The sequence below is a fragment of the Perca flavescens genome, chromosome 11 (assembly GCF_004354835.1).
Source record: "Perca flavescens isolate YP-PL-M2 chromosome 11, PFLA_1.0, whole genome shotgun sequence".
NCBI classification, from domain to species: Eukaryota; Metazoa; Chordata; class Actinopteri; order Perciformes; family Percidae; genus Perca; species Perca flavescens.
The window spans coordinates 1008407-1034354 of record NC_041341.1 but is presented as its reverse complement, the minus strand read 5'-3'; the positions used below and the strand labels follow the sequence as shown (position 1 = coordinate 1034354).

The 25948-nt window shown below is 41.5% G+C and overlaps 1 protein-coding gene across 1 annotated transcript in view; it reads left to right on the top strand.

Annotated features, from left to right (window-relative positions):
- The first annotated feature begins 17774 nt into the window (after positions 1–17774).
- The window catches only part of lmln (leishmanolysin-like (metallopeptidase M8 family)), a 36131-nt gene continuing 27957 nt past the window's right edge, over positions 17775–25948 (top strand). The window contains exons 1-6 of the mRNA XM_028590307.1: positions 17775–18152; positions 19569–19672; positions 19781–19811; positions 21225–21307; positions 24509–24626; positions 25235–25413. Of these exons, the coding sequence (XP_028446108.1) occupies positions 18018–18152; positions 19569–19672; positions 19781–19811; positions 21225–21307; positions 24509–24626; positions 25235–25413 (650 nt within the window). The 5' untranslated portion in view covers positions 17775–18017. The remainder of the gene's footprint in view (positions 18153–19568; positions 19673–19780; positions 19812–21224; positions 21308–24508; positions 24627–25234; positions 25414–25948) is intronic.

Genomic DNA, 25948 nt, shown 5'->3' with positions numbered 1-25948 from the left:
CTGAGCACATGGCATTGTACTTTGTCCTCCCAGGGGCCTTACTGTTCAACTGGTTCGGATCCAACACTGGTAGATTATTTGTATTAGTACTACTTCATACTATCGTTTATTAATGTAAAAAGTAACTTTTCGGGCCGTATCTTGCACCAGCGCAAATCCTGACGCAAGTGTCTTTGCTAGTTTAAGACCGACGTAGTTGACAAATGTTTGTCTGCAGTATGTTGACTTTGTTTAACGTCTTTCCACAGATGGCATCAGGCTTTCCGTTTGCTTTGTTGCTCTGTTTGTCCATCGGACTGTTGGCTGCATCTGTAAGTAAACTCTTAAAGGTACATTGTGTAGATTTTCTCCCATCTAGCGGTGAAATTGTATTTTGCATTCAAGCTTAATAGTGTTTCTAGCTACCACTTTTTCAAATGCGTGTTGCAACTACGGTAGCCTTTGTAATTCCCATTTTTCACTTTTTTGGTGATGAGGATTCCTTTCCCATGGCTAAAGCATAAGTATGATCCTCCATTATGAACCAAAGTGCAGGCTTTCAAATTTGCAAGTGCCTCACTGATCTCCTTCTCCCTTTCAGCTGGTTTCAGTCACGACGCTGACTTGAACGAAACGCCAGGGATTAGCTAGACAGGTCGCCAGTGCTTTGCGTCCCCTCAGCGATTATAGTTTTTCAAGATGATGGAACGACATGGAAGCCTCCTTGGACTTGCCTCGGCCCAATGTAAAAAAACAGATAGGAAAGTCAGATCATTGGCAGAGATCATTTTACACCAATGAGGACATATTTATGAATGAAGACATTGACTTTAGCTAATAAAATACTTAAACACTACACAGTGTGTAAATAAAGAAATAAATCACAAGTTCAAGTTCATTTATTTATATAGCACATTTAAACAGCCGCTAGACAGACCAAAGTGCTTTACAGAGCAAGCATATAAAACATAAAACTAGCAAGACAAAGCATAAAACACAAAATAAAACAAGGCTAAGGGCAACCTTAAAACACTGATTCAAGTATACAAAGAAGGAACCAATCAAAGAGGAAATCAATACGCTAATGAGAATAAGTAGGTTTTTACCAACCACTTGAAGATAGCAAGGTTGGGGGCTGTTCTAACTTAAATCACTAAAATAACAAACTATTTTTTTTTAATTCATCCAACAATGCTTGTTTCAACACTTTCAACCATTTTTCTTTATCCTTTTCGACCTTTTTTTAAATGCTTGGCGTTTTTGTTGATGGTTGTAAATATTTGGACGCATTTTGATGCTTTGATGCTCGCTAATCCAAGTGCTGGTTATTAATTTACGCTAAAGAGCTCACTGTGTTAGCTACGCTAATGATATCCTCCAACTAAATTTCACATATGTAACACATGACCATGTTGTTAATTGTCTATACAATTACCTACCGCTCTTAGTTTGAATGTTCACATTTGACACAAATTCATTTATTTTCAACCGCTATCTACTCATTCATACATTCACCAAGAAACCTAATTAAACTTTAAGATGTTCCACATCTTTTATATATTCAGGGTATTATTCAACTTTCAAATTCCATTAAAACTTTTAAAAATATTCAACCTTGTTTGAGACTAAGAGGAAATGCCCTTCTGACATTTTTACATCAGTGTGTATTGATAGAATGTTCAGACTAGAGTGCAGGATGCAGCAGAAGCAAAATTCTCTTTACTTTGCTATACCATCCACAGTTTTAACTCTTCATACATTATTTTTTTTACATTAAAATGTAGGGAATGTTGTGCCCTTTCTAACAATGTACTTAGGGAGGCAAACACACTTTCACATGAGGCACAGTGAGCTTCCAAGTTATGTGCAACATTGCAGCTGCAGAATGAGACGATCTGACAGAACCTGATTTACCAAATAAATTTTCCTTTAGTTCTCCTCATTGTCAGCCAATGAAGCATGATTCAGGCATATCTTTCATGATGATGCTTGATGAATTCTGTCTAAGATATGTCACTCAAACATACATTTTGTAACCCCACCCACAATTTTTTTCCTAAACCTAACCATCCCGCTTTGTGCCGGAGACAGCCCTATCCAGTCTCACGGCAGTTCGTGAAATGGTTACAGAATTTAATCTATTGATTTGTGTACACGGAACGGACATGTTTATCTCTTTTTCGTGTTGGTCAGAACATTTTTTTAATTAACGCATTTCAATGGGTAGTATCTTTCATGATCACAGCACGATTCAACAACAACGGACGGTTGGGATTCGGAAAACAATAACAGGACCCAGGACAACAACGGGACGGGCAAGGTTTAGAAGAAGAAGAACGGGACAGTTGGGTTTAGGAAAACAATAACGGACGGTTGGGTTTCGTGAAAAGAAGAAAGCAAAGGTTGATTTAGGGGAATAGTGACACGAGGGCACAAACCCCGGGTTTGTGGGTGAAAGCCCTGTGTTGTTTCTGATTCTACGCTTGTATTACCAGCTCTATCTCAACAGTGCTGCGGAGGAACAATCCTGTAAATGAACATGTATCGATATAGACTAGTCTGATTAGGTTTTTGGCTTGTTTGTTCATACAGGAAGCTCCCTGCCCTCCTGGTTGACTCAGTTTGGCTTCTCGCTGTTTCGCTTTCTACAGCGAGACAAAGAGTTGGATCAATGCAGAGGCACAGCAGTTCCATCTATCATAACACATGTATGCTTAATACCAATATACTCTAATACTTTACTGTGGTAAAACTAATACCAAACTGTAAAAAATCCTGCATTGAAAGTATGTCAGTATCATCATGAGCATGTAGCAGTTATAAATGTTTTGCTCCCAACTTGCACATTGAGTTTATCTATATCTATTTAAACAGTTGCACATTTTATTTCCAAATTGTATATATTTTAAATATTGCTTGTGTAGTATTCAATTATTATTTCATGTATATTGTATACCTGTATGTGTACTGTAATTTCCCATTTTTAGGATCAATAAAAATCATCTATCTATCTAGCTAGTATTCATACCAGTAACAAAGTAGCCTACATTTACTTTTTGTCAGGATCCTGCCGTGCCTGACTGCCTTTGTATATTGTGTTGTGTTTTGTGCTTGTTGCTGTTTCCCCATGTGCTTTGTGGTTACCTGTTTGTCATGTGTCTTTGTCTCCGCCATCTCCTTATATGATCTGCACTTCCTGTCTTGTTGGTTTCCTCCATTTCTGCTCACCTGTTCCCAATTATTGTCTTGTTGGTCTCGCTCCAGTCCTCTGTGGTCTGTGTATTTCTACACCCTCTGTTCCTCGTTTTAGGTTTTTAGATTTGTAGTCATTATAAAGCTGCGGTTTGTCTGAACTTCGCCTAGAAGAGTCTTGCATTTAAGGCTTAGTCCACACGGACCGGGTATTTTTATAACCGGAGTTTTTTCTCCTCCATTTTAAAAACCTGGCCCACACAGGCTCGGTTTAAAATAAATCTCCGTCCACATGAAAACGCAAAAACACGCTGTCAAGCTATTGCAAAGAATCATCAACAAAGCAAGAAGCGGGCGCACAATATGACGCCAAACACAGCGGACAACGGGCGCACACTCTGACGTTAAGGCAAAACCCGTTATACTGTCCACACGCCAACACTGTAACCGGGCGCTCCTGAAAAAATGCTCACCCTGGCGGAGTTTTCAAAAATGTTCAGTTACAGGGCCCTGAAACTGCGTTTTCGTCATGGGACGAAGGCCCGAATCAGCGTAAAAGTCACGGTTATAAAATACCGTGTCCGTGTGGACTAGGGCCTAAGTCCTCCTGTTGAAACCTGACACTTTTAGTGGAATATAGTATTTTACAGTGTGGTATTAGTGGTTTTACTGAAGTAAAAGATCTGTGCCCTTCCTTCCACACTACTGATTAAAAGTATAAAATGTGCCCTGTGACTGTATAACCTGCCCTTTTAATCGTGATCTGTTAATAATGTGATTATGACGTTTTAAACTGATTATATTGTCTCCATTAGAACTTCTGCATCTCAGCTGGTGGGAATCTGGCTTCCATCCACTCAGATGAGGGAACAAACATTTCTCAAAGACTTCATTAAACAAGTGACGGTACATACCCAGATTCCTGGATCGGAGGCTTTGGCGCAGTGAAGGTGGAGACTAACCGCGCTCATGGACATCGGAAAACGTTTTTCCCAGTGAAAAACTTCACCATTCACGACACTTCTGTGGAATCTGTTATTCCGTGGTGGCATGAAGCAGCCATTCTATCATCACACAGGAAGTGATGTTGCTCGTCTCTCAGCCTGTTCACATGAACTATTCGCACATATAGCTGTGAAAAGTACGGTAAATCACTGTAATCTGTATATATTCCACGTATTTATTACTGTGAGCAGCACATTGACTGCTGCTGATCCTCACAGGGAGGAGGTTGGGGGATGTTTGGCTCCTAAAACACAGAGCTTTCAAGCCGGGGACCAGGGGCCTGTTGCACAAAACCAGGATAAGGGATTAAGCCGGGATATTCAAGTTATCCTGGATGAATTTAGCTTTGATTTGGTTGCACAAATCAAAGACACACCATGCAGGTGGAGACTTTTAGCGTCAATAACAACGACAATGGCACCTGAACAAACGTCTGTATTTTTACGAGATGGGAGTGAGAATGTGTTCAAAGCTTCTTAATCTTTATATTTTGGTGCGGTCACTTGTCATCTTCGAGCTTGGGGTGAGAATAAAACAACATGAATAATAGGCTATATTGTTTTTACAGATATGCTTACAGTGTGTATTGAAGTCACTTACTTATTTTTCTAGTTTTGGTCCAGTCATGTTTGTTCTGTATGATCATTAATTGTAGAAATATATTTAGAATCAGACATAGCTCATAGAGATTTGTGCATATGGTTGTAAAACATATTCTTGCATTATGAATAAAGGGTTTGAAATTAAGCCTAGTCCTTAGGGTAAAATTTCCCGAGGAACATTAATTCCCTCTGCTCACTTTTTATGGCAAAGTAGGCTAAATAATAATACATTTAATTTATATAGGCTAGTGCTTTATATGGTAGGCTAAAAGACACTTTTACAGTAAAACCAGCACATTTAGCACATAAAACAGATACAGCAATAAAACCTACATATAAAACAAGCATATTAAAGCAATTAAAACAGAATGTACAACTTTAAAAATGTGGAGTAACTAATAATTAGATTTTTTTAAATCCATATGCATTCAGTTGGTCCGCTTATTTTTCCGTTGGGCTTTTTCTCCATTTGATAACATCAGCCTTTTCTGCATATTATATGCTTCACCTCCTCATAACTTTCCATAATTAGTTGCTGCTCAGCGGGTGAAACATATGCCGCCGCACGCGTCTTCTCCATTTCTGCATCAGTAAATCTGTGATCGATACCGTGGTCTATTTAAGAAAGCCGTGAACGGCACTTATCCCAGCTATCTACACCTGGCTTGACATAGCTTCACCGTTTGATCCTGGCTCGGCAAACGCAAACCGATTAAGCCACAATGAGTTTTTTTTCATTTATCCTGGATATCTTCATTCTACTTTTGTGCAACAGGCCCCAGAGTTCATGTCCTGAGAAGTTAAGGTGAAAACACACAACTTTCCTGAAGTGTTTTAATCCAAAACCACCTTCTTTTTTATAATCTTAATTAATTGTTTTGGTTTTTCCAAACTTGACTGTCGCCGCTGCATGATGCTCATTTTTTGTCTGCTAAACTCATTCGTAAGGACCGTCACTTCACGGTGTCTGTACCCAGCTCACAGTCACCTTTCCTCTGCTAAATTTAAAGATGCTGTAGGTATGATTGTGAAGATCCAGGACTTAGCCAAAAAATGTAACATTCACAACTTCTCAGTCCCTCCCCTTTCTGCTAAAGCCCAAAATGGTCTCCTAAGCCCCTCCCCAACAAGGAGAATGAATGCATGTGCATGAGCAGTGATTGACACGCAGTTAGACAACCCCCCTGGCCCTGATTGGTGCATCTGAACAGGGGAGGTGGATTTTGCAAATCGCACTACAGGCTGTAGGTGGAGCCAGAGGAGCTGGATTTATTTTTAGTACCTGCTTCATGTAGTTCTACTGAACATAGGGTCACTTTCAGCAAATATGACAGAAAGGTAGTTTTACCTACTGCACCTTTAACTATAAAGAAGTATGACTATAAAGTTAACCTTAATTTTTGTGACTAGAAAACAAGGGAATCCTCTTGTGGCCTGAATGAGTATTACAACAACAAAAACTCTTGATTTCACTTTGACTTAAAACCATCTTTTCTCATCCAGGAGGGTACGTGGATGTGGGCCGATGGATCCAAATTCAACTACAATATCTGGGCTGAGGGGCAGCCTGACAACTTCGTGGAGTGGAGAACTGTATTGTGATGAACTGGGGTGCAGGTAAAAAAAAAAACATTTAAAACATCTTGTTGTATGTTGCACTTTTTTAAATATAAAAGTTAAATATAATCAGTTACATTGGTTGGAAACTCTCTCTACAGCAGAGATCTGAAACGACGGGGTTTGTAGCACCCCACCTTTTTTTCCTGTGCTCCAGGAACCTGTATGTCTATTAACGTGCCATCAGGATGCCTCTACAGCTCATCTATCATCTCTATCATTGATTCACTTTCAGTTCTGTTCTGCAGACAGAAACAGCTCTCCGCTGACAGACGACTCACTTTCACTTGTTTAAAGCACCAGGCTTTTTACTTAGTCGAGAGTGTTTTTATGGTTGTTTGTTATGTTTTCTATTTGTATTTCAATATGCTTGTATTGTGACTTCTTGTGTTGTATTGCATTTTATTGTGAAGCACTTTGTGATTTTTATCTGTGAAAGGTGCAATACAAATAAACTTTCTTACTTATTTACCTATTATCTGAAGAGTTAGGAAACAGTTCACATTTGGGTTTAAAATTAGAGAGAAACTGGCTCACCGCGCCTGGACAAAAAAAACATAATCAGTTATTGGACTTTAAAAATGAAATAGAGAAAACATTTCAATACTGTAGATCTTGTCCATTTTAGTTCACTGAATATTATCTGTTATAAACAGCGCCCACTCATCTGATAAAATATTACAGCATGGTCTCACAAAATTACGTGAAATGATCACGAAATGTTAACATAACATAACCGCATTACGTGGTGGCCACACGGAATATGTGAAAATTTGTGGCCACCACGGAAAACAATGCCAATGTAAAGTCAATGAGAAGATGACTTAGCATTAAGTGTGACTACGGTAGTCAGTAGTAAGTAGTATGAGGTTGGTCAAACAACTAAGGAATTTCACCCAGGAGACCAAGGATCGGGTCCGTGGTGTCACGCTTCCTTAACCCAACCGTCTCATTGTTGTCCCACTGGTCATTATCATGGTCTCCTCTAGCTGTAGATAGATGGGGTCTCCTCTAGCTGTAGATAGGTGGGGTCTCCCCTAGCTGTAGATAGGTGGGGTCTCCCCTAGCTGTAGATAGGTGGGGTCTCCTCTAGCTGTAGATAGGTGGGGTCTCCTCTAGCTGTAGATAGGTGGGGTCTCCTCTAGCTGTAGATAGGTGGGGTCTCCCCTAGCTGTAGATAGGTGGGGTCTCTCCTAGCTGTAGATAGGTGGGGTCTCCCCTAGCTGTAGATAGGTGGGGTCTCCTTTAGCTGTAGATAGGTGGGGTCTCCTCTAGCTGTAGATAGGTGTGCCAAAGCATTTTTTGTACGTGCATTGTTTTAGTCCGGTGCAGCACCGGCAGTGCCGCCGCTAGTTAGCTTAGCGTAGTGAATGGAATCCTATGTTGTCGGTTAGCATGTTGTGAGTAAAAGTGAGCCAACAAAAGATTAAAAAAACCAACCTAATTACTTGCACTGAGACAAAAAAATGTGTTGGCCCACCTATCTACAGCTAGAGGAGACCGTGATAAGCCCTATTTCAACAAACGGTGGCGTATCCCTTTAAGGGGCTTTTAAATGAACACTGAATTCTTCCAGGCCCATCACAGAATTCTTTGCTGATTCCGTGAAACTGCCACAGATTTTGAGTTGAGGGATTCTGTGAGATCAGGTGTAAATATTAACACACTCATTAGATTTTCTCTGAGAGTTATTGTTCAGATCGATAAAACTCTCATGTGTGAACACTAAATATGAAGTTCCCGAGCAGACATTCGCTTAGCTTAGCATTAAGACAGGAAACAGGGGAAACAGCTATCTTAGCTTAGCATAAAGACAGGAAACGGGGGTAAACAGCTATCTTATCTTAGCATAACGACTGGAAACAGGGGAAACAGCTATCTTAGCTTAGCATAAAGACAGAAACCGGGGAAACAGCTCCGTCCAAAGGTAAACCTATCAGACATGAGTGTTGACAATCTTTTCATCCAAAATGTCCAGATAGAAAATAAAAGTGTATATTTTGTCTGACCCTTCTGTGATACAAGAGGAGAATGCAACTGTAACAACACTTCATAATAACTATTAATAATTCATATAGTCCACTGGTTTAATGACCTGGTTACTTTTATTCTACTTTATTCTTGTGTTCTTTATTCAGCTGATTTCCTTTACTTTATAATCAACTAAGCATTCAAAAATAAAAGACATATTGTCACAAAAACAGTGTCTGGTCCTGTTTTTGTTTTCTAAAAAGGGCAACATGACATCATGACTTCACTTTAAACATACATGCCCACTTTCTTAAGCCAAGTGGTGTGTTATCTGCACGCATTATGAGCTATCTGCATGTATGTTCACGCTGTATACAGCGGATGTAAACATACACACACCACGTGGTTAAACAGCACTGATAAACACCCCAATAATGGCATACGAATTGGCGTGTCATCAGGGGCGGAGCTAGATTCTTAGCACAGTGGGGCAGAGCTTCATCATGGGGCCCTCTGCTACCAAGTCATTTTAAAATTAAAATGTTATGTGTCACTTGTTGAGCCAAGCAAGCCTATATGTCAAATAAAACACAAAGAAAAGCCACATTTTCTTGATAAGTTTGTATTGACAAAAAAAGAAAACAGTTTGCCAGTCAAGTAACAATGTTTCAGCACCACGGACAGCGACAGCTGATGGACAGCTACAGTGAGTTGCTCAAAAACTTTCTTTTTAGTAAGTCTGTGTACACAAACAATGTTGTCAATGCTTTTGTTCATGTGTAGAGCTTCTGGTGATACTTCTAGCATAGTTTCATGTTGTGTCGAGCCTTCTAGTATTTCGAAAATAGCTATTTTGAGACTAGCATAAAAGTGCCCCTAGCACTCCCATTCAAAAGGCCATTTGACCCAAAAACGAGAATACGGTGAATCATAAAATATGCTTTTAAACTAAAGTTTGACTCACTTCCATTCACAAAAATACCCTAGGATGCAATTCATTAGTGTTTCGCTTTAATGTGCAGTTCATTTTTATGAAACATTTGACCTGTCTCGTTTCTTATAACAACCTACTTGACACTCATGAAAAAGTTAAGACAAACACTGACACCACTCAGCTCTTTCATCTACGCAATCCCTCACCAGCAGCTGCTCTTTATCTGTTAACAAACATGACTTCTTTATCTCATCATCAGAGGAAACTTTGCAGCATCAGCTCTCTATCCAGTAATCAATGTCCTTTACACGAGTCTACAACCACAGAGGCTGACAGGTCTTCACACACATTATTATTCAGAGAGAGAGAGAGGGGGGTCTGTGTGTGTGTGTGTGTGTGTGTGTGTATGTGTGTCTGTCTGTTTGTCTGTGTGTCTGTGTGTGTCTGTTCATGTGTGTGTATGTGTGTGTATCTGTGTGTGTGTGTGTGTGTGTGTGTGTGTCTGTCTGTGTATGTGTGTGTGTTGGTCTGTGTGTGTCTGTTTATGTGTGTGTATGTGTGTATGTGTGTGTGTGTATTTGTGTGTGTGTGTGTGTGTCTGTCTGTGTATGTGTGTGTGTCGGTCTGTGTGTGTCTGTTTATGTGTGTGTGTGTGTGTGTGTGTGTGTGTGAGTGTATTTGTGTGTGTGTGTGTGTGTGTGTGTGTGTCTGTTTATGTGTGTGTGTATGTGTCTGTGTGTATGTGTGTTTTTGTGTGTCTGTGTGTGTGTGTCTGTGTGTGTGTGTGTGTTTTGAGGGGATGAGTATAATTGTATTTGGAGTTGTACCAGAATAGGTTTAAATAGTTTAATTTTATATTTTTGTTGTACTGCACATTGCTGCAGCTCCTCTTTACCTGTGTGTTGAGCTCTCTGTTTTAGATACAGAGTGAGGCAGCCGGTAAACGTGGAGTTTGGCTCAGCCGGTAACCATGGCTTTGGCTCAGCCGGTAACCATGGCTTTGGCTCAGCCCTCCTGCTGTGTTTCTGTCTCTTGTTGGTTGTTTTCTCTGCTACATTGCAGCTCTATGGGTGTGCCAGATCAGTCCCACTGGGAGCACCTGGCCAGTCTCCCAGGAGTCCTTAACCCGCTCAGCCTCTCTCTCTGCATCCTGCCAGCACCATGCTTCTGTTTAGTCGGCTTTGGCCTGGTTAATAGTTTTCATTCATCATTCCTTTGTTTATTTATTTATCTGTGTTACTCCACTGTGAGTTCTTGTTATATGTAGTAAATAAATGTTAAGCCTTTTAGTTGCAAACCTTGTATCTCTTGTTGTCTTTTGTCATGGCTCATAACCGTGGTAACCCAGCTATACATGTTGCCTCCCAAGTCTGATCCTGAAACAGGCAGAACAACCCAAACAACAACGCAAACCTAGACTGGTTAAACAAATGAGTCTTTCACACGTAACGTTTTAATTCTGCTCTGTCTCCTTGACATGGTGATACAACTATCTGAACTCTTGGGGCCTCCGCTCTAACTAGCTTGGTTTGAGGGCGTGCCACGCAAGCATCTAGGCGAGCATTATAACGTGTGTGACGCAAAATGACGTTAAATGATGCGAGTTTGTCCCGAAAGTAAATGCTGGACCGCAGTAGAGCTGTTATGAGCAGTTCATGAACAGTGTTTTCTGTGGGAGATGGTAACTCTGATTTAATCATTAAAGTAGGGGACTCGCCCAGAGCAAGACCAACTCCACTGGAGCTGGAGACACTTCTGCATGAGGCTGCTGCATGTCATGGTGAGTGTTGATTGGCTGATACTGCTCAACATCTAGCCAACCAGATAGTGTTGTGGCCGGGACATGAAGTGAGACTCAGTGGTGACTGCTGATTGGCTGATACACGCCTAACATCTAGCCAACCAGATAGTGTTGAGCAGGTGGCTCCTTTGTACGGCAGCCTCGGCCACAGTGTATGAATGTGTGAATGGTGAATGGTTCCTGTACAATGTTAAAGCGCTCTGAGTAGTCGTTGAGACTAGAAAAGCGCTATATAAGAACAGTCCATTTATACGCACTCACACAAACAAAGGCCCAGTTTAATATGCATCTTCCTTGTATACAATATATGTAGTAGGGGGTCCCTGCTCTGTCTCTGTTTCAGTTAAGGGGTCCTTGGTTTACAGCTTTTTACAATCACTTTGCTATTAATTTGAGAACCTTGACGTCATTTTTCAAAACTCTAGACACAAAACTCACAGGCAATAATACATTTTCAAAACTCTAACACTTTTTTCAATTGCTTGGATACAATGCACATAAACAAAAGATAATTTGTTCATTTAACAAAGATCACTTGTTCAATATGACACAACTTAACATCAAAGTAACTACTATTTCAAAAAGCAATTCACACATTACATTTCAGATAATTGTCTATTCATTTCATTACAATCATCTAACTATCAATCCATACAACTACTCAAAATGATAAGTAACTGTTGCATTACTCTTAATACATGGTTGTATGGAAACAGACAAACAATATTCCATGTTTAGATCATGAAAGTTTCAAGATAACGAGATTCATTGTCACCAGTTAGCCGGAGCATGAACCAATCAGAATACAGTATCTATGGATGTAATATTTCATCATCATTCTTCACTGTACTGTACTACTGTTTACCAGACACTGTTTCTATGGTCCCATGTACTACCTTCACTGTACTGTACTACTGTTTACCAGACACTGTTTCTATGGTCCCATGTACTACCTTCACTGTACTGTACTACTGTTTACCAGACACTGTTTCTATGGTCCCATGTACTACCTTCACTGTACTGTACTACTGTTTACCAGACACTGTTTCTATGGTCCCATGTACTACCTTCACTGTACTGTACTACTGTTTACCAGACACTGTTTCTATGGTCCCATGTACTACCTTCACTGTACTGTACTACTGTTTACCAGACACTGTTTCTATGGTCCCATGTACTACCTTTACTGTACAGTACTACTGTTTACCAGACACTGTTTCTATGGTCCCATGTACTACCTTCACTGTACTGTACTACTGTTTACCAGACACTGTTTCTATGGTCCCATGTACTACCTTCACTGTACTGTACTACTGTTTACCAGACACTGTTTCTATGGTCTCATTTACTACCTTTACTGTACTGTACTAGTGTATACCAGACACTGTTTCTATGGTCCCATGTACTACCTTTACTGTACTGTACTACTGTTTACCAGACACTGTTTCTATGGTCCCATGTACTACCTTTACTGTAATGTACTATTGTTTACCAGACACTGTTTCTATGGTCCCATGTACTACCTTTACTGTACTGTACTACTGTTTACCAGACACTGTTTCTATGGTCCCATGTACTACCTTTACTGTACTGTACTACTGTTTACCAGACACTGTTTCTATGGTCCCATGTACTACCTTTACTGTACAGTACTACTGTTTACCAGACACTGTTTCTATGGTCCCATGTACTACCTTCACTGTACTGTACTACTGTTTACCAGACACTGTTTCTATGGTCCCATGTACTACCTTTACTGTAATGTACTATTGTTTACCAGACACTGTTTCTATGGTCCCATGTACTACCTTTACTGTACTGTACTACTGTTTACCAGACACTGTTTCTATGGTCTCATTTACTACCTTTACTGTACTGTACTAGTGTATACCAGACACTGTTTCTATGGTCCCATGTACTACCTTTACTGTACTGTACTACTGTTTACCAGACACTGTTTCTATGGTCCCATGTACTACCTTTACTGTAATGTACTATTGTTTACCAGACACTGTTTCTATGGTCCCATGTACTACCTTTACTGTACTGTACTACTGTTTACCAGACACTGTTTCTATGGTCGCATGTACTACCTTTTTACTGTACAGTACTACTGTTTACCAGACACTGTTTCTATGGTCCCATGTACTACCTTTACTGTAATGTACTATTGTTTACCAGACACTGTTTCTATGGTCCCATGTACTACCTTCACTGTACTGTACTACTGTTTACCAGACACTGTTTCTATGGTCTCATTTACTACCTTTACTGTACTGTACTAGTGTATACCAGACACTGTTTCTATGGTCCCATGTACTACCTTCACTGTACTGTACTACTGTTTACCAGACACTGTTTCTATGGTCTCATTTACTACCTTTACTGTACTGTACTAGTGTATACCAGACACTGTTTCTATGGTCCCATGTACTACCTTTACTGTACAGTACTACTGTTTACCAGACACTGTTTCTATGGTCCCATGTACTACCTTCACTGTACTGTACTACTGTTTACCAGACACTGTTTCTATGGTCCCATGTACTACCTTTACTGTACTGTACTACTGTTTACCAGACACTGTTTCTATGGTCCCATGTACTACCTTCACTGTACTGTATTACTGTTTATCAGACACTGTTTCTATGGTCCCATGTACCAACTTTTCAGACTATTTACAGTATTGACAGTATTGCACTGTATGGATTCAGGCCCTTGGAATTTCTTGTCCAATTCTTCCAACTCGCTACTGATGATTGACATATATAATTTACAGTCGTGAAAAAATTAGGACACCCATGCTAAAGTTGACTAAAAAGAGGAATAAAAAAATCATCTTTTGCAAATTGATCTTAATGCCTTAATTAGAAAAATGAGGAAAAATCCAATCTTTAAGGACACCAATTTTCTTTGTGAATGAATAATGTATCGTAAATAAATAAATGTTCTTCCTTAAAATACAGGGGGCATAAGTCAGTCCACCCCTATATTAAATTCCCAAAGAGGCAGATGTTTATTTTTAAAGGCCAGTTATTTCATGGATCCAGGATATTATGCATCCTGATAAAGTTCCCTTGGCCTTTGGCATTAAAATACCCCACCCCCATCATCACATACCCTTCACCATACCCCCACATCATCACATACCCTTCACCATACCTCCACATCATCACATACCCTTCACCATGTCCCCACATCATCACATACCCTTCACCATACCCCCACATCATCACATACCCTTCACCATACCCCCACATCATCACATACCCTTCACCATACCTCCACATCATCACATACCCTTCACCATACCCCCACATCATCACATACCCTTCACCATACCCCCACATCATCACATACCCTTCACCATACCCCCACATCATCACATACCCTTCACCATACCCCCCCAGATCATCACATACCCTTCACCATACCCCCATATCATCACATACCCTTCACCATACCCCCCACATCATCACATACCCTTCACCATACCCCCACATCATCACATACCCTTCACCATACCCCACATCATCACATACCCTTCACCATACCCCCATATCATCATATACCCTTCACCATACCCCCCAGATCATCACATACCCTTCACCATACCCCCACATCATCACATACCCTTCACCATACCCCCACATCATCACATACCCTTCACCATACCCCACATCATCACATACCCTTCACCATACCCCATATCATCATATACCCTTCACCATACCCCCCCATATCATCACATACCCTTCACCATACCCCCCCACATCATCACATACCCTTCACCATACCCCCCACATCATCACATACCCTTCACCATACCCCCACATCATCACATACCCTTCACCATACCCCCACATCATCACATACCCTTCACCATACCCCCATATCATCATATACCCTTCACCATACCCCCCATATCATCACATACCCTTCACCATACCCCCCACATCATCACATACCCTTCACCATACCCCCACATCATCACATACCCTTCACCATACCCCCACATCATCACATACCCTTCACCATACCCCCATATCATCATATACCCTTCACCATACCCCCCCCACATCATCACATACCCTTCACCATACCCCCCATATCATCACATACCCTTCACCATACCCCCCACATCATCACATACCCTTCACCATACCCCCCCACATCATCACATACCCTTCACCATACCCCCCACATCATCACATACCCTTCACCATACCCCCACATCATCACATACCCTTCACCATACCTAGAGATTGGCATGGGTTACTTTCCATAAAATCATCTCTATAAGCAAATGAAACCATCTATTAGACTAACTGAAATCAAACCATGCCAATCTTTTAGGTATATATATATATATATATATATATATATATATATATATATATATATATATATACTTATACCACATTGGTCTGTAGTATTCTCTCTACTACTGCAGTACTTTTACAGGGATGTATTTACTTGTAGTACCATAATGAAACATGTATCACCTATTTTGTACTACAATATTTAATGATTGTACGAACGATGACCCAGTGAAACTATGGGTAGCTTGTGTGTGGGTGATCTAAAGTAATGTTTCAATGGTATTTCACCATATATCTGTTCTTTGAACCAGTGATTGTGTAAGTGGAAGACTTCTTTAGAGATATGAATGCCCAGTGCAATGTTTTGAACATTGGACAGCCTGTGTTACAAGTGATGACTGTTTTGAGTTTTGAAAAATCTCATCAAAGTTCTGAAATTAGTAGCAAAGTGATTGTAAAAAACTGAAAAAAACGCTGAAGACCCCTGCTTTACTCCAAAGTACAAAGTTGTCTCTTTGGTCTTTAAATGGAGGCGATTCCCCAAAAAGTGCTGGCATGTCAGATTTGGGTGCCAACATTGTGTATGCCAATGGCAGACACACACACACAAACACACACACACTCAAGGACATGTTTCCACCCATTTATAGTTTTATCGGTGTGAAATAGCAGCTGCTCAGTAATTTATTAATCTTAACAGTTTAAATAAGTGCGAGAGAGACACAAACACACACACACACACACACACACACACACACACACACATTTTTTATCAGACACTCCTTCCCCCTAACCTGACCTGAACTATAGCAGCTACATTATGAATATAAATCTAATGCTAACCTTAACCATCATTTATGTTTGTGATCTCACCTTAAATGCTGTTTTCATATCCTTTAAACATTCACACACTAGTAAGGCTGCGACTAACGATTATCTTCACGGTGAATAATGTGTGGATTATTGTCTAGATTAATAGATTAGTTGTAGACATTTTGCTTCTTGCATCTTGCTGTTTCCACACACACGCACACACACACACACACACACACACACACACACACACACACACAGACACATAAACACACACACACACACACACTGAGACAAACACACTGAAACACACACATAAACACACACACACACATACACACACACCGAGACACACACACACACACACACACACACACACACACACACACTGAGACAAACACACTGAATCAAACACACACACACATACACAGACACTGACACACACACACACACACACACACAGACACACACACACACACACACACTGAGACAAACACACTGAAACACACACACACATACATACACAGACACTGACTCACACACACACACACACACACACACACACTGAGACAAACACACTGAAACACACACACTGAGACACACACTGAAACACACACTCACACACACTGAGACACACACACTGAGAGACACACACACACACACACACACAGACACACACACACAGAAACACACAGACACACACACATACACAGTCACACACACACATGGACTCTCTCACACACACACACACACACACACACACAGTCACACACACACACACACACACACACACACACACACACACACACACATACACACACACACACACACACACATAGACACACACACAGACACACACACACACACACACACACTCTCTCTCACACACACACACACACACACAACACGTTCCATTGTTCGGTAAACATTCCCATGGTAACAGCAAGCACCAATCAGAGACATCACACTGAGGATTGTGGGTAGTGTAGTACTTCTCCATGACATTGTGAATGAAACCTGTGGTTAATTTAATTGGTTCAGAATCGACTCAACATGATGACGTTTTATATAAACTTTTTATAGATTTTGAATCAGAGGGATTTTAACTGCGATTTGTCTGATTTAAAGGCTTATCTTGTACAGAACACATGTTGTGTGGCTGGCAGTTACATTTAGAAGTCAGAGAGACTAAATCTGTTCAGATTATAAATCATCTACAGTGTGTTGTTAATTAAAATCAGCAACAGATCGCATGTAGAGCTTTTTGAGAGCTACTCTGTCATAATAAAAACAGCTGGAGACTGTGTAAAAGCTGATATATGGGTCTGATGACATTTTATTAAATCTATCGGACAACAGTGTTTCTGTGACTGCCTGTTCAACGAGCCTAATGTGTGTGTTCAACTCAACTAAATCACCACAAACAGGAGGAAACAGTCTGCGGGTGAGTCCTCGGATTATTAGACGATCTTTGTTGAGCTCTGCGCTGACATTTTCCTCTCGAGTGAGTCCTCGTTGTAACAGACGATCTTCGGAGCAACACACCAGCTGTCAGAGTGAATCTCTGCTAATCTCGCCGGTGTTTCTTCTACCTCCACTGCGGTCTCTTCTCTTCAGACATTTAACCTCGCCCCCTCGGATGTTGTTTTTTTTGCGGGGATGCGAAACATGTTCTGAGTCACCCTGCAAGCGATGAATGACCCGAGCGCCGCCGCCGCCGAGGGGACCGGGCCGGCGGAGGTTCTGTTGACGTCGGGCTGCCGAGCCCCACTGGTCGGAGGATGGAGCCGAGGCTGAGCGGGGGTGGCAAGCCGTCCGTGTCCCGGTTCCTCGGCCCGGTCCTCGTCTTCTCCATCCTGGCTGTGTCAGTGAGTTGCCATGGACCGTGCAAACACCGGGTGCCGCCTCCCGAAGAGGTAAGCCCCAAACCAAGCTAACTTAGCTAGCTAGCTAGCTAGCTCTATGGCAGCGGACGGTTGAGGCTAGAAGGGATACAGCTAACGTTAGCTAGCGGATTGCTGTGGCAGCGGACGATTGAGGCTAGAAGGGATACAGCTGACGTTAGCTGATTCTATGGCAGCGGACGGTTGAGGCTAGAAGGGATACAGCTAACGTTAGCTAGCTGATTACTGTGGCAGCGGACGGTTGAGGCTAGATGGGATACAGCTAACGTTACGGCGACGACAGTGAAGTTTAGTTAGCTTTAGGCACCAAAATGGCTAGTTAAGTTTCGGAAACATATCGTGGTTTGGATTGAAATGCGCTTTCTGGGTGAAAGTATTAAACATAGTATATTAGCCTAGATATAGCGCCCGTAGCTGTATCCCTTCTAACCAAAACCCTGTGGCAGCTAAGCTAGCTCGGACACTAGCTAGCTGTAGCGGCTACTTAACGTGTCCGTTTTATATTGTGGGCTAAACTGTAGCTGTTAAGGACTAAGCACTATAACACGGTTACCAGGTGCAATGCCTTTTCATTTGTGCTTTTTAAAATCTTTTTATTCGTTTTTTTATCTTGTTTTTATGTATTTACTGCTGCTGCATTGATTGACACCAACGTAATTGCATTAAAGTCTCTTGAATAAAATACTTTACTGTATGTTAAACGTATAAAACGAGGCTATGCGTAATGTTTACAGTGTTTGATGGCAATAATCCCAATTATATGTCCCGTTACTTCCATGTATTCATTCATTGAATCATCAGTGTAACGGTTCAGCTTTGCCTGTGTTCCCCTAGCAACAACAACATATGACTTCCGGCTAGATCTCTTCACAATAAAAGCGCCGTCTTTGCAAATCTAACATTAACTAATAGCTGCATTTTATCAGTAAAAAGCGCCAAAATACATGCTGTGTAATGTTTTTGTTGTTGTTGAAAAGTATGACCCCTTGAAGGAGGATTTATTAAAGGACTGTTGTGTAATACTAGCTAAGTGTCTGTGTGTATATGCTTGTGTATGTGTGTACGTGTATACGGGTGTGTCTGTCTGTGTGTGTATACGTGTGTGTGTGTGTATACGTGTGTGTATGTCTGTGTATATGTGTGTGTATACGTGGGTCTATGTGTGTCTGTGTGTGTGTTTTTTCACGTATCTGTGTGTGTGTTTTTTTTTTTTTTACATATCGGTGTGTGTGTGTTTATATGTGTGTCTATCTGTATGCTTGTGTGTGTGTGTGTGTGTTTATATCTGTGACTATCTGTTTGTGTGTGTGTGTCTCTTAGTTTTAGCTAAGTGTAAGTTGGATCTATAATGCCCAGCCTCAAGCTGGACTTGTTTTAGTAAAGTTTGTGTGAATGTGTTTTCCCATTATGTCTCTGGGCTTCTTTTAGGTCGTCCATCACGTGCACCTGAAGCCTGAGCGCCTAACGAAGAGAAGCTCCCCCGACAACCTCCAGCTGAAGATCAAGATCATCTACGACTACAGCGTTGACCAGTAAGTACCGCAGCCGCTCAAAACTACTTCTAAAGCTGCCCATTTGATAGTTGATCAGCCAGTTGTTCCCACTTTCTGCACTCTCACTCTCACTCTCTCTCTCCGCAGGCTTCCTGCAGACAAGAGGAGACTAGTGAAGGTGAGGAACGCCCGAGAGCTCCCATGACATGCTGCTTTTTGGATGCTTTCATATACACCTTAGTGGTCCCCTAATACTGTATCTGAAGTCTCTTTTATATAGACCTTAGTGGTCCCCTAATACTGTATCTGAAGTCTCTTTTATATAGACCTTAGTGGTCCCCTAATACTGTATCTGAAGTCTCTTTTTATATGGATACTGTAGTGGTCCTTTTTATATAGACCCTTAGTGGTAATACTGTATCTGAAGTCTCTTTTATATAGACCTTAGTGGTCCCCTAATACTGTATCTGAAGTCTCTTTTATATAGACCTTAGTGGTCCCCTAATACTGTATCTGAAGTCTCTTTTATATAGACCTTAGTGGTCCCCTAATACTGTATCTGAAGTCTCTTTTATATAGACCTTAGTGGTCCCCTAATACTGTATCTGAAGTCTCTTTTATATAGACCTTAGTGGTCCCCTAATACTGTATCTGAAGTCTCTTTTATATAGACCTTAGTGGTCCCCTAATACTGTATCTGAAGTCTCTTTTATATAGACCTTAGTGGTCCCCTAATACTGTATCTGAAGTCTTTTATATTTCCCAAAATTCAGACCTTAGTGGGTGCAGAATTCCCAAAATTCAGCCACTAGAGCCAGTCCCACAATGATCTTTCCTTAGGATGCACCATTTCTGTGTCTGTAGCTATTGAGGAGGAGAGAGGAGGGGGGGGCAAGGTGGAGGGTGGGGGGTGTGGTCTTGACCAACTGCCACTTTGCTCGTTTGAAAGCCATGATGTCTCTCTCTCTCTCTCATGGGGGGGCCAAATTCTCTTCTCCTTATGACCTCATAAGGAGAAGATTCCCGATTGGCCCATCTGAGCTTTCATTTTCTCAAAGGCAGAGCAGGATACCCAGGGCTCGGTTTACACCTATCACCATTTCTAGCCACTGGGGGACCATAGGCAGGCTGGGGGAACTCATATTAATGTTAAAAAACCGCAAAGTGACATTTTCATGTCATGGGACCTTTTTAAAGTCTACACAACAAGTCATAGAATCAACAGAAATGATCCAGCAAAGACAGACAGACAACACGGGACTCTAAATACGAGTGCAGTGCGCGATTGGAGCTCGAGCCTGTTCAGAAAGGGCTGATTACTTGGTTCCCCCACAACTTTATTCAACTATAAGAGCTGCTCGGCTAAGGCTCATCTAGAGATTCAGGGGTGTCCCCCTTGTTTTGGTCTAGCCGTCCAACATAAATACATTAAAGTACCATTTACACTGCAGGACTTTAACTTGTAACAGATTATTAAAGTACCATTTACACTGCAGGACTTTAACTTGTAACAGAGTATTATTACAGTGTGGTATTTGTAGTTTTACTGCAGCGAAGGATCTGATTACTACTGTGTGTGTTTTCTCCTCAGGATAAGCTGTTTCCTCCGGCCATCGACTACCTGCAGAGGGCCTTCAGTGTGAGGCGCAGGGTGGGGCCTGTGCTGCTCAGCAGGTGTGTGTGTGTGTGTGTGTGTGTGTGTGTGTGTGTGTGTGTGTGTGTGTGTGTGTGTGTGTGTGTGTGTGTGTGTGTGTGTGTGTGTGTGTGTGTGTGTGTGTGTGTGTGTGTGTGTGTGTGTGTGTGTGTGTGTGTGTGTGTGTGTGTCTTTGGTGCCGTTCTTTTCTCAAAGAAAAGCTGAACTCCAAGTCTTCCAGAAGACCTCTGTTCACCAGCAGCAGCCATAAGCCCCGCCCACCGGCTCTATACACGATGTGATTGGCCCGGCCAGAGTTTGGTTTTTCCAGCTCGCAAAGCCAACTAGACGACCCTGGCTGCAAATTACTAGCACAACTAACACTTTTCATATTCAAACGGCGAGCAGAACTAATCCCCGTCCATGTTAACACATCTGACATCTGACTAGGGATGAACCCAATACCGTTTTTTTTCTTTACTTTGAAGCTTTGGTGCTTTTCAACAGCAAATATTCAAAGTGGCGCCAGAAACCAACATTTCCTCTTTTTTTGTTAAGATAATTTTTGGGGCTTTTCCACCTTTTAATTGGACTGGACAGCTAGTCGAGAAAGGGGGGAGAGAGAGAAGACCTGCAGGAAATCTTCACAGGTCGGATTCGAACCCTGTACCTCTGCTACCTTTTATGCCTCTGCGTCGAGGCATAAGCCTCCAAGTATACAGTACAGGCCAAAAGTTTGGACACACCTTCTCATTCAATGTGTTTCCTTTTTATTTTCATCACTATTTACATTGTAGATTCTCACTGAAGGCATCAAAACTATGAATGAACACATATGGAATTATGTACTTAACAAAAAAGTGTGAAATAACTGAAAACATGTCTTATATTTTAGATTCTTCAAAGTAGCCACCCTTTGCTTTTTGTTGATAACTCTGCAAACCCTTGGTGTTCTCTCAATGAGCTTCATGAGGTAGTCACCTGAAATGGTTTTACCTTCACAGGTGTGCTTTGTCAGGGTTCATTAGTGGAATTATTTCCCTTATTAATAAAAAAGCAAAGGGTGGCTACTTTGAAGAATCTAAAATATAAGACATGTTTTCAGTTATTTCACACTTTTTTGTTAAGTACATAATTCCATATGTGTTCATTCATAGTTTTGATGCCTTCAGTGAGAATCTACAATGTAAATAGTCATGAAAATAAAAAAGAAACGCATTGAATGAGAAGGTGTGTCCAAACTTTTGGCCTGTACTGTATGTGCGCCTGCTCTACCTACTGAGCCAACTCGGTCACAGGAAACCAACATTTCCAACCGCAGTTGAAGGCAGCTTTTAAAAAAAAAAAAAGACTAAAAATAAAATGCTTTGAGAATGCTTTGTTGTTGCAGGACACGGTCACCTGTTGGTACACAAACTCCTGGGCAGTTCAGTGCAGACACACACACACACACACACACACACACACACACACACACACACACACACACACACACACACACTTATATATATACACTATATCGGCATTCTGCACGGCCGTAACTAACATGTTACTATCGTTACCTTTTTATCAAATCGCCTGAAGACGACGCCAGGCTTCTACAGTGTAATGTAGTGGGAATGGCCAGTCTAATCTGACTCCAGTTATCTAATTCCCGTGCCTTCTTTCTATCGGACTCAAGCGTACCAGAACACAAAGATCATTCTGAGACGAAGAGTTCAGTTAAGCAAAGTTTACTGAGTCCAGCATAAGAGTTACAACACAGCTGTGGGTTCACAAACAGAGACTAAGTTTCCCTAGCAACAGACATAAAGTCAGGGCTCGGACCACCAAGCTGTCTTGTGAAGTGAGACCCCAATCTATTCTCTCCCTAACTGTCTTTTCTGTTTTTCTGCTTATCTGTCTGGTACACAATGCACTTTTATGCCATGTAAGGCCTAAACTAACTGAGCCATGAGCACGAATACAACTTTAACTGTCAGCAACTTTTAACTGCCAGTATTTCTACAATAACCACGCAGACCTCTAAACACATCATACTGCTCGCTTGTAACTCCGTTACTTGGCTGAGATGGACGACATAGCGTTACCACGAATTACCCAGAAGCTAGCAGACATTTAACTAGCTGCTGTAATCCCGACAGAACACCACACAGTGAATTTCAGCCTGAATGCCTTTTTTTTTTTTTTTTTTTTTTTTTTTAAAACACTCAATATTCGAATCCCAGAATTACAAAATCCAATACCTACCCATGGGAACAAATATTCAAATATACAAATATTCGGATCCAGACCTACTGACTGACAGCACATATCTCGTATGAGTGAAACGTTAATAAACAATATAGAATAAGGATACAAACGTGTGTGAAGCCCAACGATTGGTTCGCCTGTTGATGCTGTTTCAAGCCCTCAAAACACGACTCGTTACACAAAAAATGTTGCTGATGTTCGTCTTTGAGTCCAGATTTTGGGATTGTGTGTGTCTGTGTCTGTGTCGTGTGGTTTTTCTAAAGTTTTTATCAAAGTCTTTGAGTCTAGATTTGGGTGTATTTCCTTCTGTATTTCAGGGTTTCCGCAGAGTCTTATAAAGTCTTAATTTGACTTGGTGAAACCTGCAGAAACCCTGTTTTTGCAGCTAAGTGGGACTCTTAAGAAACCTTTACCATCCTGTAGTTGCTCTAAGACAGGGATCTTCAACAGGGGGTCTGGGACCCCTAGGGGGTTCTCAGAGTCATTGCAGGGGGGCCTCCAAATTATTGTTGATTTTTGAACGTTTAAAAAAAAAAAAAAAAATAAAAAACTATTTAAAAGTCTTAACATGATTCCAACATATTATTAGCTTTTACAAATTTCAACTGATGATAGGCTTACTGGCCAGTAAGTAATGTAGTCACTAAGGTAGCCATCCACAGATACAGTTCATCCCAAAGGATTGACTGTTCCACATCATGATTTATAAAATAATTCATAAAATCATGCCAACAATTATTAGGCTATTTGAATAGCTTGGTATTTTATGCAAAAAAAAGGTATCTATAAAGGCTTTAGGCTGCCCTAAATATACAAATATAAAATAAATAAATGTACTTAATTTTATACAATATATGTAGTAGGGGGTCCTTGGCTTAATAAACGTTGAAGTACCCCTTCTCTAAGACTTTAAGGTGCGAGACTTAACACGTTTGCTGAAACGCTGCCGAGTTAGTTAACGTCAGTTCTTGTTGTCTCCGTGGTCCCAGACAATGTTCGACCAACCAGTACCTGAGGAAGAGAGATGACCCTCATCGGTACTGCCAGGACGCCTGCGCCGAGGTCACACGGTGCGGCCCCGTCGTCGTACCACAGCACCACCTGCAGGTACACACACACACACACACACACACACACACACACACACACACACACACACACACACACACACACACACACACACACAGGTCAAGAAAGCATCAGACTAAATAAAAACTGCCTTCACTTTTCTTGCTCTTTAAAGCAAATCTCCAAGTCGTAACACACACGCACGTAGCCTCGTAATATTCCAACTTTTTTCAAACGTTTCTGCGACTTTATTTCCCCAGAGAGAGAGAGGTGCTAACGTTGGATAAAACAAAGCGTGAGAGAGAGAGAGATGCTAATGTTAGATAAAACAAAGTGGTGGAGCAAGCTAGAGAAAGAACAGAGAGAGTGAGAGAAAAACAAAGTTCCCTGTGCAGGCAGCACCTGGTCATATCATACAACACGCTGTGCTCCGACTCCATTTTTTTCTTGTTGTTATGGTAACGACAGCTCTGGCTAATCTTGTCATTGGTCAGCTCTCAAAAAAGTGCTTGACGTAGGGCTAAAACCGATTAATCAATTATCGAAATAGCTGTTGATTAATTCAATAGTTGACGACTGGTTGATAAATCTTTGCAGCTGTAATATTCTGTATTTCGTGACCTTCACCTTTTGTATTTCCCTCGCAGCAATGCAAGGTTTGCAGTGAGTCTGGGAAGTCGTGCGGCCCCGTGGGGCCCCCGGACGGCCCTGGCGTGGAAGGCTCCGACTTCGTGCTGTACGTCAGCGGCGTGACCACGGAGCGCTGCGGCCAGGAGAACATCGTGGCCTACGCTGCGTACTGCCAGCTGGAGGCGGAGCTTGACAGGTAGGCACAGTGTTACTCTGGTTTGGTTCATGGTGGACACAGTGTTACTCTGGTTTGGTTCATGGTGGGCACAGTGTTACTCTGGTTTGGTTCATGGTGGACACAGTGTTACTCTGGTTTGGTTCATGGTGGGCACAGTGTTACTCTGGTTTGGTTCATGGTGGACACAGTGTTACTCTGGTTTGGTTCATGGTGGGCACAGTGTTACTCTGGTTTGGTTCAGGGTGGGCACAGTGTTACTCTGGTTTGGTTCATGGTGGGCACAGTGTTACTCTGGTTTGGTTCAGGGTGGGCACAGTGTTACTCTGGTTTGGTTCATGGTGGGCACAGTGTTACTCTGGTTTGGTTCAGGGTGGGCACAGTGTTACTCTGGTTTGGTTCATGGTGGGCACAGTGTTACTCTGGTTTGGTTCAGGGTGGGCACAGTGTTACTCTGGTTTGGTTCATGGTGGGCACAGTGTTACTCTGGTTTGGTTCACAGTGTTACTCTGGTTTGGTTCAGGGTGGGCACAGTGTTACTCTGGTTTGGTTCATG